The sequence below is a fragment of the Mus musculus genome, chromosome 2, assembly GCF_000001635.26.
Source record: "Mus musculus strain C57BL/6J chromosome 2, GRCm38.p6 C57BL/6J".
Taxonomy (NCBI): Eukaryota; Metazoa; Chordata; class Mammalia; order Rodentia; family Muridae; genus Mus; species Mus musculus.
This window is the reverse complement of record NC_000068.7, coordinates 165,489,878-165,502,255: the sequence shown is the minus strand read 5'-3', so window position 1 is coordinate 165,502,255 and position 12,378 is coordinate 165,489,878. Positions and strand designations below refer to the sequence as shown.

General features: G+C 50.4%; 1 protein-coding gene across 1 annotated transcript; it reads left to right on the top strand.

Moving 5' to 3' along the window:
• The first annotated feature begins 8,941 nt into the window (after positions 1-8,941).
• On the top strand, positions 8,942-12,144 carry Trp53rka (transformation related protein 53 regulating kinase A). The gene is made up of 2 exons (NM_001007581.1): positions 8,942-9,209; positions 10,545-12,144. The coding sequence occupies exons 1-2, from the start codon at positions 8,954-8,956 to the stop codon at positions 11,021-11,023; spliced, it is 735 nt and encodes a 244-aa protein (NP_001007582.1). The 5' UTR covers positions 8,942-8,953; the 3' UTR covers positions 11,024-12,144.
• The last annotated feature ends 234 nt before the right edge of the window (positions 12,145-12,378 follow it).

The following is a 12,378-nucleotide window of genomic DNA, read 5'->3' as shown; positions in this document are numbered from 1 at the left end:
AAGTTTGAAAACACAGCCCAGAATTTCTCACTCTCTCTCCCTAGTGTGTGTACACCAAGAGATTGCAGGGAGTAGCAAGCCATGTGACAGCTGGGCTGAGACCCTAGGACGCTGGGACCCTGACCCTCAAGGTGAGTCTGACTGAACTGGGATTGGTGGCACACATCCATAAAGCTGGCAACTGAGAAGCTGAAGTAGGAGGATTGAGGGCAGCTTAGACTACTCAGGGAGACCCTGTCTCATACAGCTGACGATGACAAAGTCCAGCTGCCAGCCCTGCTGTGAGGAAGCCCACACTGACAATATATGTAACACTATATAACACTATATCTATCTATCTATCTATCTATCTATCTATCTATCTATCTATCTATCTATCTATCTATATGCCTCGATATATAGTCCTAGCATCTGGGTCATCTCAAAGCCAGGCTCTGTGAATGATTCCAGCCCCCAGGAGTCCTGGCCAGCCTAGGCATTAGAGATTATATGGCCATGACAGATAGAATTTAAGCCCCCCATGTCCCATGCATGAGTTTAATAAATGCTTGATCGAGCTGCATCAATTTGTACAGCAGTAATAACTGGACTGAGCACCGAAACCATCGAGAGAATCTACTTTTGATAATTACCTAATATCGTTAGTGTTTTACCTCCTCATTAACCCCACCGGAGCCTAAGGAGGTAGGAATCGCCACAATCTAACTCCATGTTGGGGGACAAGAAAATCGAGGCCATTGTAAATGAGGAAAATATCTAATAAAAAAAAATTGAGGCCAAGGGAGACGGCACACTTGCCTGAGACTCTTTTGCAATTCTCAGCCAAAAATAACCAAGAGCATTGACTTATGGGAGTGAAGGGTTAGGTTGGCTCATGGTTTCAGGGGGACTTCAGTTCATCACAGCAGGAGAGACACGGTGCAGTTCATACTGGCAAAAATCTGTCACAGACACCTCATGTCATGACAGACAGGAAGCAGAGAGTTCTGGGCCAAAATAAGTGGTGGGAATAACCCTCAAACTTCCACCAGCCAGGTCTTACCTCCAGTCTCCACAACCTTTAAACCAATCGGTAAGATGGACATTCAGACTCAGACAAGCCCATGGGGGAAGGGCCACTTGGGATTCAAACCGTAACAAGGAGTTACTGGGAAGCAGGGCTCTTTCCCTGTGTGTGCAGCACTTCCAACTGTCCTACTGTCCCACCGTTCCGCACAGCTCTCAGCCTGTCCCATGTGGTGGCTCTTCCCTCTTCTGTGGAACTGTGATCTTGCAGTTTGGCAAGCGCTGCTCCACTCCAGTGAGACTTATGCGTAGATGCCGCATGCCTGGAATGGTCTAGACGTTATTGGTCTTCGTGGCTCACACTGCGCAGTAGGGGTGTGCGCCTGACTGATGCCGCTGTGTCTGTCTCTTCCAGAAAACTGAGGCTTCTCTCTTTGTTTGACCCTCTCAAGGAGGAAGCGCCTTTCCATTGCTTGCCAATGGTCCCTGCCCCCTGGCATTTGTGTCCTAGGGCCATCGGCTTCCCTGGTTTCCCTGCTGGTAGTGGAGACCTAGTGATGGGCTTCCAGCAAATGGAAGGCAGGCAGCCAGATTTACGATCTGGTTATGCAAGTTGGCAGTGTCAGCCTTACTCTTGCTTGATACCTGGTCACTTAACCATTCACTTAGCTACTTGCCACAGTGTGAGGTGCCCTACAGAAGCCCCCCCACCCCCACTCCAGGCACTAACCTGTGGGGAACTGAGGGCCTTAGACCAGCTGCCTGTGAAGGACTGATCGTCAGCCAAGACCACAGCACGCTCGGGCCTCCTCCCCACCCTGCCTGCCTGACACTTCTTCCTGGCTGTTGCCTTGATCTCAACTGTTACCATGTGTATACCTCTTAAGGGGATTAATTTTGCTTGAAACCATTAGGTTAGTAGGAATTTGTCATGGGATGATAAATAACTAGCACCTATTCCATCACTATTAATCACCTTGACTGAGAACAGGAGAACACCACCTAAAAGGAAGAAGTGTGGACCAGATATGCCACACACAGCTGGGAGAGGGGTGGCGTGGGGGGCTTATTTGCCTTGCCAATTCTCGGCTGCAGCAAACCTACATGACCTTGGACATATCATAGACCTGGTTTATTTATTGTGCTTCTTTTATTCTCCACAAAAATGAAGCCGTGTGAATGGGAACTGTTTAAAAGTCCCTTGTATCTTCTTTTTGGCTCCAGCATTCAGTTGAGAATAAAGTTCCAGGACTCTGCCCTGCACACAGCCAATGCTCCATGACAACCGATGAGGGGTGTTTGCCTTCCTTGGAGTCATGAGTACCAGCTTAGATAGACAATGTCCTGGTGTTGACCCATGAGGGCAGATGAACTGGAACAGGCAGAGGGACCCAACTCTCCCAGGGCACTGAGGCATGAGGCATGAGCATTGGTCAATGCTACAGAGACTGTTAATTTTGATATAGATTTAGGGTTTTTTTTTAAAGCACTCTCTAATGTGTTTTTTCTAATGGGTAAATAACTTCAGAGCAGGGCCTTACAGGCCTGTGAGTGGAAGCAGACAGGCCCTTCCCTCATACCTTCGAGCCTGGTACAGGAGCCATTAACTGAGGAGTTACTTCTCTGGGTTGCCTTGATGGCAGGCTGGCCGTTTTGGACACCTTATGGTCACTCTGAGGACACTGCAGCTGAAGCCAGGACTTCTGCCCCAGCAGGGCCTTGTTCCAGTCAGGATGGCTCCAGACATCCTGCAGTGGTTGCGGTAGGCAGGACCTAGATCTCCTTATTGTCCTTCAGAATGGGCTGTGGGGCCCTTCCTCAGTTATTTGAAATTCCAGAGATAGTGGAGAAGAGACACGGAAGATGACAAAGGCATCAGAAATATAAAGAGGGTATGAAGAGCTAAGATCAGGGACTACTGTCCTGTCTCTGAAAGAGTTCCTGGGAGCTGTCAAGAACTAAGGATAAAGGGCCCCAGGACCCCAAGCCCCAAGCTAACACTACTTGCAGTAACTGCTGAGGGCTGACACCTGAGGCTCCAGTAGCCACAGGCATTATGGGAGCTGAGAGCCCTGACACCTGATAGTATAGAATAAATAAGCTTTCCCGATGAGAAATCACTCCACGCACTTAGAGCTTAATAAAGGAAAAACCCTTTAGTAATAGCAGTCGACTGACTCTGGCTAACATACAAAGGAAACAGCCCCAAACAGGAAACTTCGCCAGTTTATACAAGCCTTAGGCATATACGTTCCTCTGTCATCCTTGACTCTCTTTCAAGTCCTGGCCTCAAGCCACACTTCTAACAACTTAAACAAGATGCCAGAATTATTTCTTAAGTTCATCCATGCTGTTCATTTAAATATTTTCCCCATAAGGGAACTTGGGCTTGATGGCAGACTGAAGGCCGTCCTGGTGTGAGGTGTGAGGTCCTCTGGACTGCTGGTTGGTGGAATGTTCTTTGGTATGAGAATGGACCTAACAGCCGGTTGTAAGTCAGGCTTGTCTTGGAGCCTAACTGGAGGTCAGTGTGCTGAACAGTAAGCAGAAACTGCAGTTTTGGCACGAGGCTGTTTCTAACAAGCCTGGTTAGATGACTACTTCTCTTCCGGTCACACTGAGGGCAGGGCAAAGTTGTACTTCAGGTAACTTAATTGTGCTAATTTTACGCACACAGGCTAGAGTCATCAGAGGGGTGGGGGGCTCAATTGAGAAAATACCTCCATAAGATTTCACTGCAGGCAAGTCTGTAGGGCATTTTCTTAATTAGTGATGGATGGGGGAGGACCCAGCCCACTGTGGGTGGTGCCATCCCTAGGCTGGTGGTCCTGGGTGCTGTAAGAAAGATGGCTGAGCAAGCCACGAGGAGCAAGCCAGTAAGCAGCACCCCTCCATGGCCTCTGCATCAGTTCCTGCCTCCAGGTTCCTGCCCTGGCTTCCTTCCATGAGGGATTATGAAGTGGAATTGTGAGCCAATCTAACCCTTTCCTCCTGAGTTGCTTTTGGTCATGGTGTTTCATCACAGCAATGCTAATCCTAACTAAGAAAATATTTCCTAAGCATGACTATATGTAGATCCTTTATAGTATCCATTTTATTCCAGGTCCTCCTGTGTCACTAAGGTTACAGAACTGTGATACTAGTTGAGCCTGACTACTGCAGTTGCTACGAGCAGCAGAGAATTACAGTGCCTGAGGAATGCTGGGCCACTGGCAATCCAAAGTCAGAGTATAGATCAGCCTCCAATGAGGGCACCTGGGGCCATACATCTTGGCATTAGAACCTGGAACCACAAGCCTCTAGTTGTCAGGACTTGGACTTAAGCTTCAGTCAGCCCCACCCAAACGCCTTTGGCACACAAGAGTCCTTGTGTGCCAACACCAGAAGAGCCACTCCTTATTTACCTGTGAGTTCTGATAGAGGCAAATGACCCAGCCAGCTGATAGAGGATACAGGCAAATTCAGATAACAGTGGCATCCATGCAGGTCCATAGTGTCACAAATGAGAGAGCAAGCTGGGCAAGGTGGAATGCTGAGGGCTGTGACAAAGGCCACCAGTTTCATCAAGAGGCAGCAAACCACAGCCAGCTGTCTGTGCTGTTCACGAAGCACACAGCCATGCCCCCCTCATTTACATGGTGCCCTGTGGATTTCTACTGCACAGACGTGCTGAGGGAATAGTCTGTGTGGTCTTATCTGTGAAGCTGTCTCTTAAACCGGAAAATTTTGAGGAGAAAGAACAAATCCATAATTGTCTGGTTAAAGCAAGCTTTATTTTAGAGGTACCTGGGACTGGCCAGCCAGCTGTCTCACCCTGAGTTAGGATTTTAGAGAGATACCAGGATGTGAGGAAGACACAGTTTTTATACCTCAGGGGTAGGGGGTTTCCAAATGAGGGATTTGATGGGTAGGATAGGTGAGCTATAGGAGCAGAACATAAGCATAGCAATTACTCAGAACGACCTTCTGAGACAAAGACATGGCGGCTATTCCTGGACCGTGCAGAACCATGTGTAGTTAAGGTTACAGCTGGGGCACAGCCCAAGCTTCGAGGAACAGAGGTTTAATCATAAACAGGATATGAGCCTTTGTAAGGTGGCTTTCAAAGACACCTAAGATGGAGGCAGGCTGGTTCTTCATTAGCCAGAGTCTTACCAAGAGCATCACAGAGGGCATTTGACAACCACAGTCTGAACTCTCTGGACAGCTAAGCAGCACGGCTGAAATTCAGCCTGTCATGGCCAGGGGGACCTGTGTTTAGCCTGTCACGGTCAGGGACCTGTACCCAGTGTGTGCAGTCTTCCACCAGGGGACCTGTCTGCTGTTTTTTGTTTTGTCTTTCCTTTTTTCCCTCAGTTTTTCTTTCTCCTCCTCTCCCCTACTTGACAGGGTCTCATTGTAGCTCAGGCTGGCCTCGAACTCGCTATGTAACCAAGGAAGACCTGAGACTATGTCCTGCCTTAGCCTCTTACATGCTGGGATTACTGGCATGCACCACCTTGCCCAGTTTATGCAGTGCTGGGATAAAACCCAGGGCTCTGTGTCCTTCAGTCACAAGAGCTGGAGAAATTTAGGGTAGGGGAGGAGGTGAGATCTGAGAAGAGCCAGGGTGCCTGCATGGGCTCTGAAATGTGTAGCAGGCACTTGTGACACTGAGAGGGGCTCTTTAAACCTGCACCAAACCCTCCAACAACTCCCTTCTGTGCTGAGGGTGTGAGCTCCTGCCCTCTCCAGAATCCCCCCTCCTGCCCCATCACACCCCCTTTGCACCTGCTGTTTCTACCATAGGAAACTGATTCAGGGGTGCCCTCTGCTGGGGGTGGTGAAGATAGCAGGTGCCAGTTCCCCAGAAAGTGACCCCATTGGAGGAGAGAGCTGGCAGAGGAGAGAAGGAGAGAAGAGGAAGGGAGATGGATGTAAGTTCAGATGGTGCCTAATATATTTCTCCTTCCTTTAAGCTTGTTTCTTGTTGCCACCCTAGTCATGAGTCCCCACCCTAGCTGGCAGTATACCCAAGGGGAAGGCCCCTGTCCTCCACCCAAGTGCACCCTGGTCAGAGCACAGTGCCATATGGAAACATTCTTGGTCCATGCTCTTCTTCTAGGCCAGGGCAGAGGTCCCTCATCAGTCACCTCAGTGTGTGTGACCCTCCCCATGGGGGGTTGGAAGCAGTACCTCTGTGACCCAGGGGTCTCAGGGTCTTTGTCCCACACTTTGTCAAAAACATCGGAGTCAAGAATTGGTGAGCAGAGAGAGGTTTGCTTACAGTTTGGACAAGAACAGGAGAGAGAAATCCTCTGCTTCTCTGTCTTGCTATTGGCAGATGTCTTAGGGTTTTATGGCTATGAATAGATACCATGACTGTGACAACTCTTATAAAGGAAAACATTTAATTGGGGCTGGCTTACAGTTCAAAGGTTCAGTCAATTATCGTCATGGCAGGAAGCATGGTGGCATTCAGGCAGACATGGACATGGAGAGGTAGCTGAGAGCTCTATCTCCACATTGGCAGGCAACAGGAGGAACAGTGACACTGGGCCTGGCTTAAGCATATGAAACCTCAAAATCCACCCCCAGTGACACACTTCCTCCCACAAGGCCACACCTATTCCAGCAAGGCCACACCTCCTAATAGCGCCAGTCCCTATGAGCCTGTGGAGGTCATTTCATTCAAACCACCACAGCAGTGTTAGAATTCTAGAAAGGCTGAAACACACAAGTTGGGAACTCCACATGTACAGCGTTATCTGTGAGGTGAGCTCTCTCAATTGCTAGTGACAGCCCTTGTCTTGGAGGCAGTCACTCTGTTACAGGCTTTTAGCCCATCGACATCCCTCTTCCTGGATAAAATTTCCATATTCTTAGGACCCCTCCCCATTATAGAAGACACTGGCTCTCTGCATTGGCTCTTGTTCTCAGCAGAACACTTGCTGTTTCTCGAGGAACATAGCTGGCCAGCCCACTTCTCACCGGTAGCCGGGAATCCCTACCAAATTCCCTTCTGATATTTCTTGGGATGGAGCCTGGAATATATGACTTTACAGTCAAACTTGCACTTTATACTACCTGCCCCTGGAAATAGCAAAATAAAGAGGGTCCCTGCCACCCACCCTTAGTCACCAGCTTCCTGCTCTCCCGCCAAGTTACAGGGGCCAGTTGTGGACCAGCCTGTCTCTCATCTCTCCAGTCAACTCATTTACTCATTCAGTGCTTTAAGGTTTCCACCCACATCTCTAACGACCTTTTCAGCACTCAGGTAGACAAGAAACTGTCAATTCCACTTCCCCATTTGGTTGTTTAAAAAAAGTCTCACACACACACACACTCATGAAATATTTTTAAAAGGTCAAAATTTGAATCTAAACGTCCCTACCCTCAACCCCCCAGTCTCACTTAGTATCAGGCTTGCAGTCTCCTGTCTGAGCATCTGAGCACTGCACAGCCTCTGAGTGTTGGGATCACACATATGCACCATCCCTAAGACACTCTAGGCCAGTACCCACCTCTTTGGTGCTGAGGGAGAGATGGAAGCAATACAATCCCTGCCTTGTGAGTAGCTACACAGCAGGAGGGTGGGGGGCTCTGTGTGATGGGAACCACTCTAGCAGGGTAAAGTGTGTTGGGGGGTGGGTGGGTCATCAATCAAGCAGTTGAACGGCCAAAACCAAAGGGAATCTGAAACAGGTCTGGAAAGTAGAAAACCAGGGCTGATAACAGTTGAACTCACTCTCCTCATAGAGGCTAGGAAGGGCTTGTCTGGGGAAGTGACCCTGCAGTGGAGAATAACCTGCAGCTCTAGGTGATATGGAGCTGGACAAACATTTCCCTGCAGAGGAAATAGCAGGTGCAAAGGCTCTGTGCCGAGGGAGCATCATGGAGGATGGGTGGGGATTCTGGAGAGGGGAGGGTTTATAAGGGATGCAGGAGTCCATGGGCCCAGTTAAGGTTTAGGTCTTTCTTCTTAGCACAGTAGGGAGACACTGAAAGGTTTGAAGCCGCTTTAAAGAGCTAAACTCAGCCTGACTTAGCAAGCCTGGCTTTGGTCAGCACCTTTGCACAGTTAGATTTCTAAGGCAAGGGTTCAGATGGGTTTGGTTACCATAGAGACGGCTGGGTGGACACAAACAATTATGATAATGAAGCTACAGACTTGAGCACTGGGGGATATAAACGAACCGGGTTCTGGGTGCGCTTTGCTGGAAAACACATTTTGCCCACACAAAGGGTCTGATTATGAAAAGGGACCTGCCATGAATATGAACGAAACCCAGGGACCACAGAGCCAAGATGCTGGTGCCATAGCAACCCGGGACTCAAGGGCTTCTCTTCTGTATTTTCAACAGAGCCCCAAGGAGCGTGGGGCAGGGACAAGGGGGTCAAAGGCCATGTGAAGAGAGCCCTGTCCACCGGCACCGCGTAATCAGCCTCTTAATTCTGATAAGCCCTCACCCTAGCAGAACCAGGCAGCCTCATTCTGTAGTTGAAGATACCGGATCTGAGAGGGATGGTGCTGGCTGCTGACAGGCTGGTGCCAGGCATCAGGTGGCGTCTCCGGATAGAAAGCTTCGCCTAGTCCCTGCCTCCTTCCCGGCTTAGAGCATGTTTCCATAGACTGAAGTGGGACACGAGTTCAAAGCTAATCTGAGCTACACCGTGAGACTCTGTCTCAAAAAAAAAAAAAAAAAAAAAAAGGTCCCAAAGCCGGAGCATCACCGTGATGAAGAGTGAGAAGCTGTTGGCCTAAAGTTGCTGAGCGCTCACGAAGACAGACAGGGAAGGGCCAAGTCTACAGGTCCTAGAGGCTCCGCTGAGCGCGGAAAGGTCGCGAGGCGGAACCAAACTAGCAGGGTGAAGTGTGTTGTGTGGGGCGGTGTTAATGGCGGAAGAGGCCGGAGGATTTCCGAAGCGAGCGGAAGCGGCGCGGTCAGGGTCGGAAGGAGTCGGAGGCATGGCTGGCACGTCCTCGGAGGCGGAGGCCGAGGCGCTGGCCGCTGCGCGCGAGCGGAGCCGCCTCTTCCTGAGCGGCCTAGAGCTGGTGCAGCAGGGCGCCGAGGCGCGCGTCTTCCGTGGCCGCTTCCAGGGCCGCGCGGCCGTGGTGAAGCACCGCTTCCCGAAGAGCTACCGGCACCCGGAGCTGGAGGCGCGGCTCGGCCGGCGGCGGACAGTGCAGGAGGCGCGCGCGCTGCTCCGCTGCCGCCGTGCGGGTGAGGGGGGCCGGACGGGGCTCCGGGAGACGGGACAGACAGGGCTGCGGGAGACCAGTGGGACGTGAGAGACGGGGCTCCGATTTCTAGGGGACAGGATCAGATGGCAATGCTTAAGGACTCAAGGCGACAGTCAGGACGCCATTCTGTTTGGTTCGCGGGGCTTGTTTAGCGCTCGGGTCCCTCCGTTTCTCATTTCTCTGTTTCTGCTTACCGTCCTTCCCTCTCCATTTGGTGGTCTTAAGCAGTAGGTGTCCTGACAGGCGGGTGGCAGGAGCCGGGCTCTGTGGATTCACATTCTCCCTGCATTGTCTCCCTCGTAGCCATTCAGCGAGTCGTCTAGCCCAGTTACCTTGTATGTCACCGGAATCTCAGGGATATTGTGGTCATTAAAGAAGGCATATGCATCACATGTTCTTATGCTGACATAGTTCAGTAAATGTTTGATTTCATTAAATTGTTATTCTTTTCTTTAAAAAACATCCACACCCCCACAAAACAACAACAACAACAACAACATTACTCCAGAGAAAATGAGACTCAAAGAGGGGAAGTGCCTGAGGTTCCACAGCTACCAGGCAGCCTGTCTGTGGCCCAGAACCACCGAGCCTTTGCTATTTTTCTCTTTAATGGTTTTTAGGTGCCCACTGCCAGGACATTGATAGGTGCCAGGAGCCAGGGGAAATGCAGAAGTGAACAGGCCTGTGCTTTTCTGCCCTAGAGGGGCAATGGAGTTATAAAGAAGTGTTCATATATTCTCCTTTACCTTTTGTAAGTTTTATCAGACATGGGTGGGGGCTACCTTGGTACCCCAGTTTCTAGGAAACTGTTCTGAACTTGGTTGACATTCAGGAGAGACTCCTGGTGTTAACTGGAGGTTTTGTTACCACTTTACAGTTGTGGAGACTGAGGCATAGAGTAGCTAAGGGAACCTTGAGGTTTCACGCCTAATAAGGGATCTGAACCTGCCTGTTCCAGAGCACAGATGAGCCTGTAAGGTGACACCCTGCTTAGCCACTTGCCTGGTGACTGTCAGGTAGAAACTGCCCAGACTGCAGGATGCTTTCCTTCTGGCTTCTTGTTTTGTTTGTTTTTAGGGAGCAGCAATGAATTCCAGTCCTCAGGTGGCTTGAGAAAGGAGGAGCAAGCCTTGATACTTCCAGACTTACCCTGGCCTGGTCTCAGGCCGTAGTCCTGCAGGGCTTTAACAGGGCAAGCTCTGGATAAATTGTATCATTTTCCACAGTAGTCTAAACCCTGTTCCAAAGCTGTCTGCCTGTGCATGAAGCTGGCCTTCATGAAGATGCGTTCCCTAACCACGTGTGTCCATTGCAGGGATAGCTGCCCCAGTCGTCTTCTTTGTGGACTATGCGTCTAACTGCTTATATATGGAAGAAATCGAAGACTCGGTGACTGTTCGGGATTATATCCAATCCACTATGGAGACTGAAAAGGACCCCCAGTGCCTCTTGGACCTGGCCAGGAGGATGGGGCAGGTTCTGGCCGGAATGCACGACCAAGACCTCATTCACGGGGACCTCACCACCTCCAACATGCTCCTGAGGCGGCCCCTGGCGCAGCTGCACATCGTGCTCATCGACTTTGGGCTGAGCTTTGTCTCAGGACTGCCGGAAGATAAAGGCGTCGACCTCTATGTCCTGGAGAAGGCCTTCCTCAGCACGCACCCCCACACCGAGACCGTGTTTGAAGCCTTTCTGAAGAGTTACGGGGCCTCGACCCAGAAGTCCAGTCCAGTGCTGAAGAAGTTAGATGAGGTGCGCCTGAGAGGGCGAAAGCGGTCCATGGTCGGGTAGTGGAGCTGTGGTGAACTGGCTCACGGTGAAGGATGATGTAGACGAGGCTGGACCCCTCAGCAAAGCATGGGTTGTTAAGTGGTCTGTGATCGTGCTGGGCCACCACCATCCATGGCTCACTGTTCTCAGGGGCTTCATGTACATGAGGTTTATTCTAGGCAGAGCTGGGTGGGTAGCCTGGGCTGGCTTCAAACTATGTAGTTGAGGATAACATTGAACTTCTGGTGTTCCTGTATCCGTTGGAGTATCGATGTGTGCTGTCACATCTGGTTTCTTTGGTGCCTTGGGCTTGCTAGTCAAGCACTCTACCAACTGAGCTGCATCCCAGCCCTAGACCTGGCTGTTCCAGATCACCAAGCTTTCCCAGACAGTGGCTGTGGAGCTCATGCAGAGCAGGCAGCCTTGAGCTGAGACACCCTGGAAGGACAAGGCAGGGACTCAGTTTGGGATGCAGTTTTTTGTCTGCCTTTTACTCTGGTCGGGTATTTGTTATATGTATGAAGACTGTGCTCGAGGCTAGTTCAGTGGATGTAAACTCCACTTTGAGAAAGCAGAACAGGCTCCGACTGGGATGCAGTGGACTGCTCCGTGGAGCTTGTTCCAAGTGTGGATTCCTACGTGGGTGTCTGGAGTTTGATATAAAGGATGTTTTTGAGGGGCTGGAGAGGTGGCCTGGATCTAGGAGTACTTGCTCTTCCAAAGGACTCCAGTGTGGTTTCCAGCACCCAGCTGAGGGACCCAGTGCTGCCTCCGCCTGCTCAGGAGCCTGCACCTATGTGCTCATGTCCTCCCCCACTCCCCCCCCCCTCCTGAACACACGGATAACAAAAGTAGCAAGAACACATTGTTAAAATATTCTTGAGAGTTGTTAAAAGATGAAAAAAAAAGTACTTCCATTTTTTCTTTTATAGGAAAGCAGGCTCACAGTTTTTCAACAGCAAAAACAAGGGGGCGGGGAGGTTAAGGGCACTGACTACCCTTCCAGAGGTCCTGAGTTCAATTCCCAGCAACCACACAGTGGCTCACAACTATCTGTAATGGGATCCGATGCTCTCTTCCGGCTTGCAGGGTTACATGCAGATAGAGCACTCATCTGCATAAATAAATCTTTTGAAAAAGAACAGTTTTCGGAGACCTGGAACACTGAGTTTTTGCTGCTCTGTAGCCATAGGTCGTGAAGCTCATGTGGGTAGAGAAGGGAGCTGGGTTGTCTCTCAGCAGAGATGGTGAGGGAGCGTGTGATGAGGTTGATAATCTGGGTGGACTGAGTCTGAAAACTGAGTTCTAACAGGACCAGGACTGTTCCATTCACCACAGCTGCTGCCACCTGAGTGGCCTGCTGTGACAGATGGCCA